The sequence below is a fragment of the Leptosomus discolor genome, chromosome 11 (assembly GCF_034619465.1).
Source record: "Leptosomus discolor isolate bLepDis1 chromosome 11, bLepDis1.hap2, whole genome shotgun sequence".
Taxonomy (NCBI): domain Eukaryota; kingdom Metazoa; phylum Chordata; class Aves; order Leptosomiformes; family Leptosomidae; genus Leptosomus; species Leptosomus discolor.
This window is the reverse complement of record NC_141401.1, coordinates 12,083,814-12,103,665: the sequence shown is the minus strand read 5'-3', so window position 1 is coordinate 12,103,665 and position 19,852 is coordinate 12,083,814. Positions and strand designations below refer to the sequence as shown.

The window sequence follows — 19,852 nt, the reverse complement described above, 5'->3', positions numbered from 1 at the left end:
GAGACCATCACCACTGGTAGGTGTGTCTTTGTGCCTCCTGAAGCATAGTGTCCTTCAAGTACCATTGTGGTTTTCTCAGTGTCAGTCCTGTGGGTGCTTCAGGAGACAGGAATATCTCCCTTTGAATACAGCTGCATAGCCACTAGCTCCCCATCAGTGTGATGTGGCTCCCTAATACTGCATGCCAGCATTAGAAGTGAAGCATAAAGTGGACCTTAAGCTCTTTGGGATGCCTTAAGCAAGGAGCTGTGGAGAAAAGGACAAAAGTATGGTATAAATGACTGGTAACCTCTGGTACTGTCACCACAGCAGCTCAGAGCAGAGCCAGTTGCTGCAAAACCCACCCACGAAGCTTGGCGAATTCTTGGGCATTTAGCCTGTACTGCATTCTGCTTGGGGTACAGTTCTGTCAGCTCATATATGTTTGTGTACAGGAACTGTAGACATACCTTTGGATGAAGCCCTACCATTGGCTTTGTTCTTAAAGAACAGAATGAAAATTTTGCTTTATTTTGGAGATACCAGAAGCAGGTCCTTGGTTCCAGCAACTCAACAGAAAGATTCTCTTTCTAAGTATCAGATAATTGCAAGCCTGAGCCTGTCTGTACTTGAAACTGAGATTGTTTATTTTTTCATTGTTAGGAACATTTTGGTCTTAATAACCCAACTGGAATGAATTGTCTGCTAGATGGAACCATCCCTCCAAGTTCTGGTCTCTCTAGCTCCAGTGCTTTGGTGTGCTGTACAGGACTCGTGACACTAAGAGCTAATGGAAAAACCCTCTCTAAGGTAATTTACTGTAAAACACAAGAGTGTCAGCAGTAAAATTCTACTTAAAATTAAATATTGTTAATGCCTGTAAACATTAAAAACACGATACAATTGTTTTTGCAAGGAGTGTTGGATATAAACTTAAGATATTGCACAATTGAGCAAACATCTTTGGCCAAATTCTGGCAGGATTTGAATTTGGCAAGAAAACAGGCTTACATTAAAGCTGAAAAAAGAAGCATTATTGTAAGCCTGTACTTTGGCCAACCATCAGGTCCATGCCTGGACCAGATGTGCTATCTGCAGGCCAGGACTGAGGATATATGTGCTGAAGCATGTGGACCACACCCCCGAGGCCTTTACCCTCTCCCTGAATGACTTTTCATGGCTTTAACGGCAGAGCATCTGTTGGAGGCCTGTGGAACAATTTCTTGATAAATTATATAATCAGCACAAAGTAGAGATAAAATTCTTCCATCTGACTCTCCTTATTCTCTTCACAGTTTTTTTGGAAGGAACATATTCACAATCCAAAATGTATTCCTCACTTTTTTAAACAAACATTAGTCTAAAACCAAACCCCAAGTATGTGACCTGTTAGCAGTACAACTGTTACTAGAATTTGGCTCATGTAATTCAAATTTCTGGAGGAGTCATGGTCCTTGAAGGTGCCATATGGGAATGAAGTTCTCTCCAGTAAAAATGTCTGGTTAAGTGAAACTAGGATCTTAAATTAGAACATTGTCAGGAAAAGAACAAATCAAAATGTGACTGTTAGGCATATTTGTGCCTATTGTCTAAGGCAGACATTCCTGAATTGTGGTACAAAGCCAACTTAAAAGTGGTGCATGATGATGGCAGCTATTAACTGTGCTTGTATACAAGCACTTATCTGAGCCATGAGGTAAGCAGATCCACACAGAACATTTTTGCTGATCAGTTGTGACTTGCTTTTCTATGTAGCTGCAGCTGCAGCAATCCACTTAGCAGTAAGTGCTCTGTCCCACATTGCACAGCTTACCGTGCTTGCTTCAGGAAGGTATCAAGCAGGGTTAAGGCAGAAAGAAGCAGGATTGGTGAGGCAGTGCAGCTTTTTTATGTGGGAGGATGTGGCTACAGTCACTGTCACCCTGCTTTGTGTTGGTGCGAGGTGTGGTCAAAAGGTTAGTAAGGGGCCGGACACTTAACAGAGGCTCTAGTTTGTGAGTTGAGGCGTGTAGTGCAATGACAGGTAAAAACGTGGAAGTGAAGATCCCACTTTGATGAACGAGACTTTGCAGTAAGAGGGTTGGAGGTGTCAGATGTGCTTTTTTTGTACATGTGTACCTGGCCTGGCAAGAAGCTTCTGGTTTTGCATAAATGGTCTTATCACAGGTCAGTACCATCTCTGATGGTGGTAACCAAATGAGCTAAGCTTGGGACATACTGATCAAAATCCCTGGAGTGCATGTGTTCAGAAACTGGGTATCTGCAAAATCCATAAAGCTGACAGAGGTCAGAAAGCCCAAATTTTACTAAGTAGTAGAAATCTGTATCTGGAGAACCAGAAGCCAGGTTTTCATTACTCCAAGAAATACTGCACAGCTTTCTTCAGAGAATAAATGATACAGTGTGTATCTTGAGTTGAATTTACACATGGCTTGGGAGTACCGGCCGGCATTATGCCAGACCTGTTCTAAAGAAAGGCGCAAAACTCCTTCTGGTATTTTCATAGAAACTTGTGGAGGAACAGAAGGAAGACAGAGGCTCCTCTGAATGGCTTTCCTGCTCCTCATATGTCCTGTTCAGCCAACCCAAAATCTCTTCTGCTTGCTGATTGGCAAATGTGCTGAAAGTTAATCTTCTGTCTCAATATAGTTGGACAAACACAAGAGACACAATTGCACATTTTTGTCAGGAAATCCTGCTGTGTGCAGCCAAACATTTTGCACTTGTGATGAAAAATGAGCAATTAATGTACAGATGAGAATTCCCAATAGCAAACATAGGAGCAGTTAAGAACATATCCAAGGTTTTATGTGCTTCCATAGACCAAGACACCTGGTTGTGGTGGTTAGGACAGCTCTGAAAACTGATTACTTTTGTCCAGGCTCTAAGTTTCCCCAGATCTTACAGGACAGTAAAAACAGGTTCAGTGTTCTTGGCTAATTTATGATTTAGCATTAGAGACCTTTTATATCTAGCTAAATCCAGATTCTCTGTTGCACTGAATTTATGCTTAGCCTCACAGAACTGCCTTGTATAAGGCAGAGCTAGTCTGAATATAAATTAGAGCAATTGAGGCATGTGAGCCCTCAGAAGTATAAAACGTGCTCTGGCCACTTCTTTCCAGCTCCTAATGCATCCTGTGCTGGTGTCAAATGGTATCTGTGTAGGATCCAGTAATGCTGGCTCTGTATCAGCTGGGAGCTCCCCCATGGCAGGGGAATTCTTAGCTGACCAGAAATAGGGGCTTTCCAGATCCCTTCTACTAGAAAGCAAACCAGGACCTTGCATTTTTAGTGCTCTGGGTATTTATGTGTTTGTTTATTTTTAAGGAAGAAATACCGCTTTACCTCTCCCCTCTGTCTTTTTTTTTTCAAATGTTTAAGAGTTGTGAAAGTTGTAAAGGGTAGTATTTATAAGTAACAGTATTTGGTGGTGGTGGTAATTTTATGAGAAAAGATTGACTTTTTGCCCCTCATTAGTCTGATGGACTTTGCAAAGTCTTAATATGATGGTCTGGAGCAGCAGGACGTAGAAACTTTTGGCATCGGAATCAAATTTGGCTGAATTGTAGGGCTTCTGTAGCCAAAGTTATGAAAAATTGACCTTTTACTGAATGGAACATTTGTCTGTTTTGTTTCTGTGAATCTATTTTTGTGAGAATATTTGAGTTATATGTTCTTTTTCCTGAGAAATGTAAGTTTAAAATAGTAGCAGTAGAGTAAAAGTCATTGAAATTTAGAGCTTTTATGAGATAACACTTCCAGTGTGAAGTTTGGGCCTATGAGATTAAGAGCCAAAAAAAACCAAAACGAAAAACACTGTAAAAGCATGGCTAGAATTTCATGGTGGCTTACTTCAAAAATAGCAATTTTTTGATGTTGAAAACAAAATCAGGAAAAAAAATATGCTCTCACTAATTATTGTGTGTAGCAGTCTGCAATAGGGCATTGTTTCAGTGTGCATACACTATTTTTTTTTTCAAACCCATCACACACATACACAATAGTTTAGGGAAAATACTAGTCCAAGACAATTCAGCCAGATGTGCAGTGCTAACCAGTTACAGCAGTGCAACAGCATTCAAATAACAAGATGGAAAATTTAGAATGGGATCTTTAAAAAGAATCCATTTTTCTCCTCCAAACAGGATACCAGTCTAAGACTGTGCTGGCATCACTCAAAGAACAGCAATGCTCAGTATTAGCTTTTGATTTTAAAGTGATTTTTAATTTACTGTTACAAAATAAATCTTTTGTACAACTTTTCATCAGGAGAAGATACTTTTTGTAAAGGAAATAGAATAATGCTCTAAATTGTCCCAGCTTTGTGTTTCATGGTAGGAATTAATGAGTACAGAAAATCACTTAGTACTTCTGAATAACTAGATTTACTTGAAAGATGTGATGATAGTGTTGCTGTCCAAATGTTAAATCTTGTGGTACTCAGTTCTGTTCAGCCACCCCAACTTTTTTTTCTGTCACTCAAGGCTGGGCAGCTGTGCACATACGTATTGGGGAAAAATAGATCAAAAGCCAATAGAGTTTATTTAATTTAATGTGAAATGCTAAGCATAGGAAGTTGAATTATATGTGGCTCTATCTAGACTGAGAAAAATCTTAAGTCAGATGGAATGATAAATAAAGGACCTAAATCTAATCTGTAATGGTACAGTGTCCATTTGCTTCGATTTTCTCAAACTATGCTTAGATCAATTTGAGTGTGGGATTTTCAAAACATTCAGCATTGTCCTGTGTTTAAACAGTTACAATACCTGGTAACGTCATTGATTTCAGTGGGAGAATAGATAGGCCAACTGGAATCCCTTCTACTTTGTTTCTGAAGCCAGTATATAATAAGGAAGGGGCTTTAATTGAATATGTTACTACTTCCTAATATTTTTTCTATTGTGCAATAGGGCTTTAATATCTAGCAAGATATTTTCTGGCAAGAAAAGCTGAGTATTCATGTTGCTAGTGTGACTTTGAAATCAATAACATGTGCTGATAATACTAGGTAGGATTATTTTATAATATTGCTGCATCAGACGTGTTTGATAGATGCATGCTGAGGTTATTATACAAGAAACTTAAATTGCTTACACAAAAATGGTACATAGATATTTTATTTCGAAGTACTGTTAATATTGGGAAATATTCCTTTCTCCCTGTGGAATTAAAAAGTAGGGTTCTTTAACTTATTAAGTTTGACTATGTGTGTTTGTAATCAAGGGGAAACAGAGTACTTCGGAGCACTGGTAATCAAAGGCCATAATCTCTCATCAACCAAATTGATAACCTTCTATTTGAGCATGTTAGAGGGCAGACAAAGTCAAGCTAAGATTGCTGTGCTTATGAGAACATCCAGATACTATCTGACAAATATTTTCCCATTTTGGAAAAAAGCAAGCATAATTACACTTCAAAACATATATGAAGTTTAGCTAATTGGGATTTTGTATGCAAACTGGAAGCAGATGATAACTTTCAGCAATCTATTCCTTGTCAAGACCAGATACTAAAAATAAGGACATTCCTGGTGGTAAAAATAACCTCAAAATTTAGGCATCATTTTATACCTTGATAAATGAAACACGGTGTCTTATATTTCAGAAGTTATTTTCGTACATATATACATATGTATAAAACATGCACAGATTGAAAAAACCCCCACCATCTAACTAGACTTTAAACCTGCCTTTAAGTGGTGGAGAATGTTTTCTTCTTATTGTAAAATCTTTACCTTTAAATGTTTCTTCTCCATGTTCAGTCCTGTGTGCTTGAACCAAACCCTGCAGAATTTCATAGAAAATCTATGCTAAATTTGCCATAAAATCACCATCATTATTTGTTGTAAAGGGAAGCAGCAGACTGAGTCTGACTTTTCAGATTAAACTGGCCAAAACGTTAGTGAACGTGCATTGGGGAATCATCCTGCATTGCTGTAGAGAGAGTAAATGTATGCATGGGATTTTTAGTTCAATAGATACTTAAATACTCCAGTTACTTAAATTTGCGTGCTGAAGAGACTTTTGGAGCACTGCAAATGGCAGTCTAAAATTAACTCATATTAACGTATGTATTTTCTTTATGGACCTTCCCTTCATGAACAATAAAATTTAAAACAGGAAGAAAATTAGGTTTTGTTTTTAAAGATTAGCTATCACGCCTCCTGCATTGTTATACATAGAAAATCTATCACGTTTAACTTTGGCCGAAATGAACACACATGAAAACACTGAGGCAGATATAATTTAATACTATAATTTTATAGAGAAGGTTGCTTTATTTTGGCTGCTGTCATTCTGGATTTGTATATATCAAGTTTCTGGGTAATGTAGGGTGAGCTGTTCCAAAAAAGTACTAAGCAACACTAATTCTGTTGTACTAACAAATACTTGCCTGTCTCCTACTCACTAATTGTCTTACTCTTTTAAGGGGTTTAATCTTACACAAGTTTACTACTTTAAAGGTCTATGTGAGATGGAATGGATTGATCACTGGTATGGAACATATTGACAATGACAGTTATATAGGGACAAATTCTGTCACGGTTTACATACTGTCCAGACCCATTGCATGAGTGAAAATCAGAGCAGTTGGCCCTTGGCCTCTTTGTGAGCAAGGGGACTGTTAAAGGTGAAACTCCCTTATCTGTTCTCACTCAGATAATTCTTTAGGTTTCTATTTTTAGGAATTTTTTTATAAGTAAGTGATCATCTGTTCACTTTCATTATTCCTCAGACACCTGAATACCTTTGTACATCTAGGCCTTCATGTTCATTATCAATAACATCAAATTGAGAGAAACTAGAATAAATGGTGGAGCAACAGAGAATGAAATGCGCTGTATTGAGTGGTTCATAATTTATCATGCTGCTGAAGTATCAGGGTATATATGTGTAAATCGAACACAATGTTGGACTGTGCCTGGAAACAGTCAGAAAAATGTTCTTCTAGCAGTTCTTCAACATTTTTGAAAGACCAAAAATACTCACTTGAAAATCAAACCCTGAGTTGTAGGTGTTTCATATTGAAATGTAAACAAGCAGAGAAAAATACATACTAGTGAAAAGTATCATTTTACTGAAAAGCCACTTTTTCCATTAAAAATCCAAACCAAGGTAACATGATGCAGAGCTGTTGATGAGTTCTGATTACAAGAAATCTCTCCATCTAGAGTAACTACACATAAGGCAACTAATAATAAAAAAATCACAACCCTTCTTTGTCAGACTAAATTATATCTTCACTAATATGATTTCCCAGATTGGACGTTCTGCATGCTGCATAGGAAATCTTGTGGCTCAAAGATAAAACAGATTTAAGTAGTAGTAATTTCTTTCTTTGTAACCCAAGATTGACTTGCTCCTTATCAGGGAGAACCTTAAATTGTTTCAAACAAAAAACAGAGGTAGTCAGTAGAGTGCTTAGATCAAAGGCTAGCCTGGGTCTGCACATGGGGGCCAGTTGCCTGGTAGACAAACTGGAAAGCGCTGCCTCCTGACATAGGATACATTCTGAGCAGACTTTAGAATTAAGCTCCTGAAAAGAAACAGCCTGAAAAAAATACATTTTGTACATTGTTAGTTTTAGATTTTTCCAAATGCTCCAACTAAAGTTGTCTAAAACTTGAGTTCAGTTTTGAAATCCTTGAAGGACAGCAGCTTCCTTAAATAGATTATTACACATAAATTTCTTAACGCTTAACTGCTTATTAGGGAAGCGAGTGTATTGTATACACTGGGATTCTACTCCTAATGAAGTTGCTTTATATTATTTTAATTATGGATATTCTCATTGAATGTGTTGTATCATATCTTTTTTGCTGGATGAACAACAAAAAAACCTTAATGTATCATGTAACTTACTGATACTAAACATCTCCCATGGAAGCACCGCTAACCTGGCCTGTGTACTTGCCAACAGCTATAAAAACACTGTTTGTGTTTGTCTGGATCACACTGTGTCTGGCATTCAAAAGCTGCAATATTTAGTGTTTCGTGACAGATCACCAGGGAGACTTCAAGGTTTAACTCACCTACCAGCTGCTACTACTGTCATGTTATGCTCATCTGTCTCCCATGTTCAGAGGCTGTTCAGGTATTGCTAGACTAACTTTAGTTTCCATCCCAGCTTCCCTGCTTACTATCGCTCATTGTTACAGACCTCACTACAGTCAGCAGGAGGCAACAGTTTGCTTCAGCCATGCCACTGCAAAGCAGGTTTAAACAAAGGGACTTTGCACAGGAGTGGCTGACACGTGGTCACATAAGCTCTCCTGATGACTCTGGTGCCAGGATGATAACTTCAGTGAAAGAGGTGGAATAGTAGTGCTGAACTGGTTGAGGCTGCATTACCATATGTTTGTGTCAGCACTAATTAACACACATTTTATGTAGCTCATTTGCCATGTAAAAATAGCAAAAGATACAGTGACGTTTTCTCTAAGGTACTCTGAGAAAAGCTGTAAGTCTGTCTCTCCCCTTTCTTACCAACCAGGATAGCTAAACTGAAAAAGACTAAGGGAAAAGCCACATGGATGATCAAAGGTACAGAATCACCTCTGTAAAAGTAAGCTAGGACTCTCTGGAAAAAGGCACTTTAAGGAGGAAGTGATAGAGGTCCACAAATTGATGAAAATAATTGATGGAGTGGATAGGAATCAACTGTTCATTGCCCCTTACATTGTAAGAGCCAGAAGGTATTAGGTGACGCTAGTCAGGTGCATGTTAATAGTCAACAAAAGGAGATGGTTCTTCACCTGACAAGCTGTAGAAGTCCTGGATGTCCTACATGTTAAAATTTTGAAAGAGTTAAAAGGGAGACTGGATAATTCATGTATAAGAAATCCATTGTTGGTAACTTAAGTGTGCAGAATTCACATTCGGGTCAGGAAGCTCTTTGTCAAAAAATAACATTCTGAGGAGATATCATCTAGACTTGGCCTTTGGGCCATACTAAAAGCCCACTTTTGGGTACAAAATACAGAACTAGAAGTGGCATTGCTTTGACTCACAAAGGATGGTGTTATGTTAATATAGTCTACTTTTTTATTCCAACCCAAGTCTTTTAATGAATTTTAGCTAGCTGACAACCCCTTACTCCTGGTCATTATATGCACTTCCCTTCTTGGCTAGGTGTTTTTTTTTTTGGGGGGGGGGGGGGGCCAAGATCAAAGGAAGCATCTGCTGATTTTTGAGCTTTACGTTTCTATGTTAAATATATCACTTTGCTTGTTTAATAGTGTAGATGACAGCTTAGGACTTACTGTCTGCATGATAGTAGTTACTCATAAGTTATGACCTGGTCTAGTCAGTCCTGTTGGAACAACTTCCTGGAACAACAATAAAGCAATTCGGAGGACAGTAGCATATGTGAATCACAGAACAGTTGAGGTAAGGAAATTTTTGATTCATCTGATTAAGTAATAGTACTACTGTTCAGACCCATTAACTTTGATTTTAGCATCTTTTTGTTCCACTTTTCCTTACCATCGTCTTAAAAAGATTTTAAACCCACCCCACAAAGGTTTCCCTGAGACCATATTCTTTAGAGAAATAAGCCACAATACTGGAAATAGGGAGGTTTTTTAATTCTCATTTCAGCTTTGCCACTGCTTCACATGACTCCGAACAAATCATGTAAATATCTGTGCTGTCTCTAAATTGAAGATAACAGCAGCCTTATAGGAATGCTTTTAAAGTAAAGTATGTAAAATTCTATGAAGACTTAAATTATGATTTCTTAGTGTTTTTGAAATACTGCTTTAGGGATGGAAAAAACATGCTAATGAGTCTTGGGTGCATAAAACTAACTTGTTTTGTGGCTGTCTCAAAGTGATCTCGTACAGATCAGAATACATGGGATAGAAGTGTAGTCTATGTGCAGATGGGGTTTATTCTTTCTGCATATTTTTCATGGGGCTTCATGAAGAACAAATGCATGCTTTCACCTAGCTCTACAAGAAAGCCTGTTTAGGACTCCTGTGGAACTTGATAGGGGTGATGTTGTACATTTTATGCACATAACAGTTGTACTTTGAGCTCTGCCAAAGAGTGGCTGGCCCCCTCTGACCTACCTGCCTGGCAGGGGATGCTGTGGTGTAGCCTGGGGTGCGGTGGTGGCTATGAGAATGCTCTGAGTTACTTCTCTGCAGGAACTGCAGTGCAGCCAGGAGGAAGAAGGCAATGCACGCCTAGGTATTGTTCAGACATACATTTGAGATGTTGCCAAATTGTGCTGAGAAGCTCTGTATTTTTACAGGTGAGACATACACTACAGAGAGATAGAAATAACAGTCCCTGCCCTAAAGAGCTTCTGGGCATTGCAAGTTGAATGGAAACAAGGCATTGCTCTGAGATAGGCAAAAGTTATTTCCCTTTGTTACATAGTTCTAGCAAATTTTTTCCTTAGAGATATTTTCTGTAGAAGCCTGAAGTCAGAGAAACTGTGTAGCAAAATGTGGGGTTTTTCAGTTTCTAGTAAGAAAGTCACACATATTTATAGCATTATTATCTAAGAACTCCAAGTAGCAATTACTAATTACAAAGAGGGGGAAGATACTACTCCTTTTACTGAGGAAATGGAGCCATGATGAATTAAAGGGACTTTCCCTGAATCACAAGAAACTTAATGTGTAGCTAGAAATTGAGCCCAGACCTCCTGACATTCGGTTCAGCATTTCAGTCATATGACCATCTTTTTCCAAGTATCAAATATGTACACAAGGCTTTCCAGTTTAGTCTTCACATTAGTTTCCAATGCTACAATTCAGTTCCTCTGAACTTTGCCCTTTCACTCGTTTTAGCAAAAAGGCAAACATTTGCCCATTTGTCTCAATAGTAAGTAGAAACTGCTTTCTATACAGATGACGATTTCCTCTCCATTCACATGCTTCTCATCCTAGTATTAGAAGGCCAGCCTGTGTCAGGAAGGGCCTGTTTAAATTAGAAACCAAATAATGTTTCAGGGATGCCTTGGGCTGTCTTGTGGAGAGGGTTCTTCTCAACCCTTGCCAGTTACTACTTGGTGGTCCTGCCAATCCTTGCTAAGTTTCAAAACAAAAGTTGCTCAAGCTCGAGCAGCGCTGTTAGCCCAGAATACGCAGCTGGACAGCTGGTGAGCTGGGACAAAGCAGGGCCCAGTGCTTAACCAGGCACAATTCACCAGACCATGTAAAGGGACAGGGGAGTGGCACTGTCCTAATTGTTAACATTCCTCCTCTGCAAGACTTCTCCTGATATTTATTTAATAAGCCCAGTCTCATAAAGGCTAAACTATTTAGGCCGTCAAGCGGTAGCTGATGTGTACATGGAGATGACATGCAGCCAGACTAAGTGAAGGGTGAAATGCTTAATTTCTGGCTTTGCAAAGCTTTGTCTGGCAATTGCAGATGAAATAATACCTCTGGCAGCCGTGCCCAAGAGTAGGGCATACCTTGTGGGTACCTCAGGAGCTGTACTTCGGGCCAGGTTTGCACAGCTGTAGCTCCTATTTGAGTGTGCATGGCCAGTGTGCTGGCGTGGTCTTCTCAGCCAGAGTGGAGCAGTTTCTGTTGCTGCCAGTGAGTAATCTTCATGAACTGCAGTCTCATGTCTCCTGCCAGTGGCTCCAAAAGTCAAAGATGTGGTATTGCTCTGTTCTCAGAGGGGTGAAAGGCAGGTTCAGCAGAACTGGCTGAAGCATGCCGGTGTTTCCACATCCCAGCAACAAATGTTTGTAAATAGGCAAGCCTTCACATGTAGGAAGGAGTGAGCATCTGGAGACTGCTGTGTATGGAGGTTTGTTCTTTTCTGTGGAGCTGTCGCTGAGTGTTTTAGCATTAAATGGGGAATAAAAAGCATCATTACATTCACTAGCATTTCATTCAGGATTATTTCCAACTTGTAGTGGAGCAGGGACACATGGCAACTGGATGTTAAACTTTCATTGATGGGATGAAGAGGTCTAAGGTTCAAACTGGAAATGGGACTGCTTGGAGTGGATGTGGGACAAGAGAGGAAAAGCTAATTTTGATGAATCTGATCTTCAGCAAAAGTCAGGCGCTGCAAGATGGCTTTTGTTAAAAAGAAAGAACACCAAAATGTGTGATGTTCCTATACTTTCTCAAGAAAAATAAAAGAAGCATTATCTCTGTTTCAACTTGTCTTTAAAATACACAAAGGAAAGGCAGTGCAGAAAAGGAGAATATTTTTGCTGATTGTACTTTCTATGTTCTCTCATTAATAGTCTTTTTCTTCTGAGTGGTCATTTACGTGTTTGATTCAAAGAGATCCAGTCTACATAGTTTTTAAAACTAACTTTATTAATGTTCTTTTGATAATTTCTGCTTATCATCCTAAGGCTTATTTGCCATAACTGCATTGTGAGCTCAGTAAATTGGTTGTTAGTGCATTTGCAAACAGTTCAGCCTGATTACGTTGATCTAAGCACCAATTTTACAACTTTGTCTGTGGTGCCATTACAGAGATTGAGTAAGGAAGCAGGCAGGCACCCTGCACATACCTCTCTCTTGGCATGGTGATTTACTGCATCTATCTGCTGCCTTTTACAGCTGTGTGCTGGCTAATGTCCCTGCCTTGCTGGTTAGCTTGTTCCAATCCTGTGATGCTACATCCTTAGTGTGGAATCGGAATCTGACTTTCCCATCAGACTGAAAAGCAGACTGTGGCTTTTCTAAAGTTATTTTCCCACCTTCCTTGTGGTTACCTTGTACTTAGAAAAACAAACTGGTAGGGGTCTTAGTAGGTGGACACAGATGCTTTCCTTTTGACCTACTCCTTTTTGACTAGTTCTTTGACCATTCTCCAAGGCTTTCCTTGTGTTTTGTTTTGACTTGGCCTGACGGCTGAAAGCTTTACTGTAAATTATTACTTTTTACAGTTATGATAGTGGTATTCCACCCTCCCATAGTATCCTCTGACCTGCAGGTATCAGAAAGCACAAAGATATGCCTAAAATGTCATAGAAGAATGCAAATCACATGTAGTTACAAATTAGTTCAGATAAACAATGTAAGCAGAGTGCAGTATCTCAAGGAGAAAGGACAAGCACCACTGATTAGAGTATTTACAGTGAGAAAGGGCTTCTGAGTTAGGTTCCATAGATAATTTCTGATTATGGAGTCAGTGCATTAAAATAGCATAGAGTAACAACTTGCCATTTTTCTATAAGCTACTAAGATGCAGATATAGATGGAGTCAACTAATAAATAGACAGAATATTCGCTATTGGGATGGAAGTGAATGAGAAAGGGGGGAGGAGTACAGCCACAAGAGTTAAGCATCTTGGATACTCAAAAGCATCTGGCTACGGTGGGTCCAGTGGAGGCTGAATAGTTGATTCTTCTTTGCTTCAGAACAAAAGGAAAAAAGAGCTACGTGGCATCCTGGTTGATACCAGCTTACACTACTTGGTGTGTGAGAGAAAATGGTTTCAGAGCTCTATCATTATCTCCTTTGTTTTCTCACCATCTCATATGTAAGCAGTATAGAAGTATCATCTTTAACCTTGGCTGAAGGTTCATATGTTATTTTTTTTTCAGGTGGAACTTGCAGAAATTTGTACAAAGAGTGAACGTTATATTGGCACAGAAGGTGGAGGAATGGACCAGTCAATCTCCTTTCTGGCAGAAGAAGGAACTGTATGTGGATCTTTGAAATCTAAATTAACAATGTAATATTCATTTATGTAAACAAAAATATCTTCGTATGTATCCAGCAGAAAGACAGGAAACTGGAATACCTTAGTAAGCAGTATAAGCACCATTGGTATGCAAATGAAACGGGATGTGTAAACTTGTGTACAGTTCAGTACAACAAGTGTGAAGGAGTAAGATGATGAAAATGAGAAATGGCGAGAAGGAAGAAAGAAAAGACATGGGGAAAGATGTACTCTAGAAGAGCACCAGGTTCCACGCTATTTGGCTAATTCATCGCTGAACTTAGAATGTTTCTCATATAATTAAATCTGAATGGTCGGTATGCCTTGTATTCAGTGCAAATGGGATAATTATTACAAAAATGCTTTCTTGAAACTTCTTATAACCAAGCAGTTCTAGGAAGTTTTGCCAGGTCCAGTTACAAAGACAATGGAGATTTTTTTTTACCAGTTTTGCTAATTCCAGACAATTCTGTGGCTGGATTCTGATGTAGAAGACATTTAGCTGCCTTAAACTTGGTGACAGAAGGTGGACTAGCAATGATAAACAAGACCTGCCAAGTTATGCATGAGTGCTTGCAGTGGAATTTAGTGGAGTTCATCCACTGTCCCAGAAGATGCACAGGACTGCGACTGCCCAAACCTAAAACCTATCAAAATACTTTTATTGAAATTAATATAGCGTGTCATGACAACCTTTATTTTCCTTATAATTGTGATATTATACCTCTTCTACAGCTTTTGTTCCTTAATGCCTTATCTTGGATGACCTTACACAGAAAATAAGCTATTTCCTGGAATTACACCATTCTTCTAGTTCCATCATGTGGCATGTGTATTTTCAATTTCACATCACCTGTACCTGCTTTACACCTTTCCTTCACACTTTATGCTGTTAATAGTAAGCACACAGCTACATGAATGCTGAAGGAAGCAGCGTATTTTCCTGGCATACACACAGATGATCATGTAAGTGGAGGCTTTTCTGATATATAGAGGTGGTGATCAAAAAGGCAAAGAAAATGTTAGTAAAGAAATTGTGAACAAACCAGAAGATATCCTTGCTTCAGTGTACTTGCAGCTGAATGCAGTTCTTCTGGCCTCCCATCTCAAAAAAATCGAAAAACCACTAGAACGAGAAAAGTGCAGTAAAGGACACTGAGGTTGATCAAAGCTATTTTTTTATGCGAACATTCACTGAACAATTTAGAACTTTTCAGCTTGGAAAATAAGTATCTTTGAGGTGATATTTTGAAGCTCTGTAAAACCCCTGAATGGCTAAGAGAAGGTAAATTGGGAATTCGGTGGTTTTCATAACCAAAGAACTAACAGAAACACAATGACATTAGCAAGCAGCTTGTTAAAAACAAACAAGGAAGTTTGTTGGTTTTTTTTCCCAAAACATCATTGTTAAATTGAGAAATACCGTACATTGTGGAAGGCAAAAGTTTAAAAAGCGTTCAAAAACAAGACCTTCTTGGATACACTGATAGAGCGTTAGCCTGGTTGTAGCTATTAAACATAATAGTCTGGTGTTTCTTCCAGTGTAAGCGTAACTGCTGTAATCTTTGCTTATGGGAAGCTGGAAAGATACACCCCGAAAAAAAGATTGCTTTGATATGTCCTATTTTTATAGTTCCCCTAAATATCCATTTATGGCTACTGTCAGAAACAGGACAATGGACCAGCTTAGTGGTACATTCTGATTTAATGTAGCAGTTCTTAAAGGGTATACTTAAATGTAAGCAGCCTTGTCCGTCTTGATAGTAATTTTGTGACGTGGTCCAGAATCTCAATGGCAGGGAGTAACACACATGCTGTACATAATGTACAAGCAGATTTGTCATTGTTTATTTAGCACTCTAGCTGCTCAGGGAACTCTCTGGGGGTGAACAATGCCAAAACCAGTAAGACGTCCCTGCTTGCAGAGTTACAGTCTATTCTAAGAAGCCAAAGCAGGGCACATGATTTACAACTTATCCCAATGAAAAAACAGATGTGAATTTAATCTCTTGATTACATTACATCCTGAATTATTTAATTAATGGATGCCTAGCTTATTCCATGAAAAGGTCACAAATGCTGGGAACATCTTATGCAGCCTGTGTAAGGCATCTGCGAGGAAAGGCAGTCTCTTATGTCAGAAGGAAGGAGACAGTAACTACGTTTTTATATATAGTTTTAGTTCATTTGTGTTTGATTGTCCATGTGTAACATGATCACTGTCTGCAGTCAGTTGTAAAATTTTGGTACTATTCTGTACCTCAGTGAACTAATCTTTAGTGGAAAATCAGAAAACTTAAGGGGGAGATGGACATTGGTGAAGGGGAAGGGAATGTGAAGCCCCTTGTTTCTACTGGCACGCACATTAGCTTCAGCCAGGCCTGGTACTTTTCTGTAGATCAAAGAAAAACTTGTCTTAAACAGGCAAGAAAAATAGGTTGGGTGGGGTTCTGTGAAATGCTGAGAAAACCCAAAGACTTAATGGAAACATTTTAAAACCCAGCTACAAGGGAAAGGTTTGAAATGTATGTGTAAGTTGGCCAATGAGGTTAAACCTCTTTTCTCGCTGTTTCATGTCAGTTTTCTTTCTTTAACTGTTCCTGGATTTTCAAGAGAAAAAACATGCAAATTTGCGTTTGATTTATAGAACTAAGTGCACTGTTAGCTAGTAGTAAATTAAAACTAACCATTCATTTTTCTTTCAATAGGCCAAGTTGATAGAGTTCAGTCCTCTGAGGGCAACTGATGTTAGACTTCCAAGTGGAGCAGCGTTTGTTATTGCTAACAGTTGTGTTGAAATGAATAAAGCAGCAACTTCTCATTACAATATTAGGGTAATGGAGTGTCGTCTGGCTACAAAGGTAACGTATGGCTTATGTCAAACGCTAATGAAACCTTCATCTAAATATGTGCTTTTTTCCACTTCTGACCAATCGTGTCTAACACCTGGGTAGGTGCTACTTCAAGTAGCATTTTTCTTTGCAGAGCCAGACACCTCCATCTCTGCAGAAACAGCTCCTGCCAAGTTTAGTGGAAGTGCAAGGACTGTGGCCTTATATAGAAGATTATGTGATTTAGTTCTATTGAATTTATTTTGTATTCTATTTCAATAGAGGAAATAAGACTTATTTTTCAGCAAAAAATATTCTCAGTTAATAAGATGGGACTGTTTCTAATTAAATCTGAATAATGACAAATAATGGAAAGCAACCAGTATGGTCACGTGTTTATATGTATATGTGGCGATAGATGTATATTTTCTAGGATTTAGAGGACATCAAAGCTACTAGTTGGAGGCCTGGAAGTAGTATTGGAAATGCTGAAGAGCGGCATGGATGTCAGTGTGCAGTTTAAAAACAGGCTTGAAGCGAACCCCAACATTTAGGTTGTACTGCCAGTTTACAGCTTGCAATTATCTCTAAAATGTATGGAATTTGAACATGAAAAATCTAAGTTCCACTTCCATTCTGGATTTTGTAGACCATATGTTTAGGAATATGTAGATGTATGGTTTGGTTTGAGTTTATTATAGGAATACAATGGATTTTTCTTCTATTAGATTACGTGAAAAGCATAAAGATTCACTGCAGTTATACCAAACAGTGTGCTGGGTGAAGAACAGAATTTGGGTCACAAAGTCTTGATGAAAGTTTTAAAAACTGCAGCATGGAACTCTTGGCCACAAAACATTTGGCCAATATCTGAGCAATACTCAAAAGTACTTTGAGCATCTATTGGCATCATAATTCTATAAAAAATTTTTTTTAGGTAATGCTAAAAAAACAAATGTTGAAGAGATGATCAGATACTGTTGAAAAGCAATATAAAATTCTGTGCTGAGATATTTTTTGAAGAGGGAAGCTAAACTTGAGATGACTTTTTAAATGGGCTTTAAACTCAGGTATAAAGAACATAGCTGCATTTGAGGTGTATAAAAGATATGGTAAAAATAATAGCACCAATGACCGTAGTTAAAGCTATCGTCACTGAAAAATAAATAATAAACTAATGAAAAGATTTTTATGCCATTAAGAAAATCAAGATAAGGACCCGTCTTTGTATTAGTGCTGGTATAGCTGATAAACCTCTAATTTAGGATAGTTAATTGACTAAGTGCGTGTTTTAGGAAGAGCTTCCTTTGGAATTTTTTTTTTTTTGCATAAGAAACAAGAAAGCCTTCACAGATGATCTGTTTTAAAAGGCGAACTACAAGTGCATTAAGTTGTACAACTTTTTGAAGTATGGTTCCATACACCAGATTGTGTGACGTGAATCACCATTTTCTAATTTTCTTTAAATTATTGGTTCTGTGCAGGAAACTAACAGGTGGTAAGGAAAAATGATTTTTTTTATGTTCCTCTTAGCTATGATGCATTCTCTAAAAGCTACCTTTAGCAGATGCTTGATTTTAAGGACATGAACAGCATACACCTGTCTATTTTTAAACATGTGCTACCCAGATGGAAAGTTGCACATGCTATAAAAATATGTTGAGCCACAAAAAGACTGTCTTTAGGAACAGGTTACAGTGGGGTGAAGGAGGGCAGGTCTGTAAATGGTAGCAGGGAAGTCTTTTAAACACTGTAAAGGTGGTGGAACCATGCTAGGCCTTGCAGTAATGCTTTAAAATAAATTATCATTGGGAAGTGCCTTAGGATAGGCTTTTTTCTCCCTTTCTGCTTTAGGTCATTCTAGAATTTCATACTGTTTGCACAAAGTTCCATGTAGGTAAAGATGCCAACACAACATATCCCTGCTGGCATTAGTTTAGAATGTTTTGATGTCAGTCTGTCCCTACAGCAAGTAAGCTCTTGATCATCCTCACAGAATTATCTTCCTCGGGTTCTGTTCCTTTCCCTTCCCTTCTGGAGAGTCATCCTTTTGCTTGTTGGTGGTTTGGGTTTTGGTTTTTTTTTTCTTTCTCTATTCTTGTTGTAGCCTCTAAGTGCTTTCCTGTACTGTATTAAACAGTATGTTTAAAGACACTTATGTTCTGCAGAACGCTCGCAATTCCAAAGGAAATTAACTTGTACTTTATACTTCAGAAGACTCACACAGTAGGTGCTGCAGGATGAATATGAGCATTAGTGAATGCTTTGCTCTCTCCTGCTTCACCATGTGTGGTTCGCTTCTCTGTCAGCTGTAGAGTAGTTCCAAGAATGTCTGAAACTGGAGTGCCATGTGGTTATCAACTCGTGTTTGTTAAATGTGCAAAGCTGCTCAGGTGACATTATAGAAATGTAAAGTGTAAGAAGGTGATGTTGCTCTATAAGGGCTAAGTATTCCTAGACCTACTCCTAGTCATACTTTCTTTTATTTATATTTGTCCCATCATTGACTAAATATGTTTTCCCCTCAGTTACTTACAGTTCTCCGGTGTGCCTGTGTTGAACGATAAAGGACAATAAAGCGTACAGATGCTATGGCCTGGCAGTTGAGAGCCAGCTGCATGATGTCTACATCTTTAATCCATCTAGTCAGAGATCATCAAGAAAATATCCAACTGTGGGATCAGTATTTGGCTTACTTTTGTACATTAAAGAGATGGGATTTTTTCCCCACTTCTGCGTCCATTACAATTTGAGCCGCTGCAGCTAGGCTATTTTAAAAAAACCATTTCTGTTTGCCCATAATGTTTTTCCCAATGCTGTTAGAATTGGAACTTTGCTATAAGCAGTACATATAAGCTTTCCAACAAAGCCCTGCCCACTGGCCTGACGGGGTCAGTTCCCATTTGGGACATTTGACCTATAAAACCCCGGTGTAGTTAGCTCATCTGAAATACAGCATCTCCCTTGAAGTACAGAAATGGTAACAGATGTGACACATGACATGTTTCTACAGAGGATTATTTATTAAAAAAGGAAGTAGAAAAAATTTTGTTGCCTTATAGAACATAATTTTTTTGTAAATTCTTAGTTCTGTTTAACTTCTGATAATAAAGTCTAGGAGATGCTGAACATTAGGATTAAAGTATGAGGCAAAAAATTTCCATTCATTTAGCACCTTGAAGCAGATTTAAGAACGTCACAAACATGCACCAGTGTAAGAGATATTGAGTATTTATGTAAAACAAATGAAGCAATAATGGTTATTCTAACTTACCAATAAGTAAGCTGAGATACAATGACATAAAGGCTGTGGAGTTCTAGGTAGTCAGAGCATTTGAAAAGCAGGCCAGAAGTGACTTTACCACTCTTATACAAGAAAAT

General features: G+C 38.4%; 1 protein-coding gene across 3 annotated transcripts in view; it reads left to right on the top strand.

Moving 5' to 3' along the window:
* GALK2 (galactokinase 2) overlaps positions 1-19,852 on the top strand; it is a 48,477-nt gene that overhangs the window by 9,919 nt on the left and 18,706 nt on the right. For 2 of the 3 annotated variants that reach the window (XM_086471620.1, XM_009948016.2), the window contains exons 5-7: positions 643-789; positions 13,522-13,620; positions 16,349-16,501. In XM_086471620.1, coding sequence (XP_086327746.1) covers positions 643-789; positions 13,522-13,620; positions 16,349-16,501 — 399 coding nt within the window. Of the gene's footprint in view, positions 1-642; positions 790-13,521; positions 13,621-16,348; positions 16,502-18,100; positions 18,188-19,852 lie in introns of all 3 variants that reach the window. The other variant, XM_086471619.1, reaches the window with a different exon arrangement.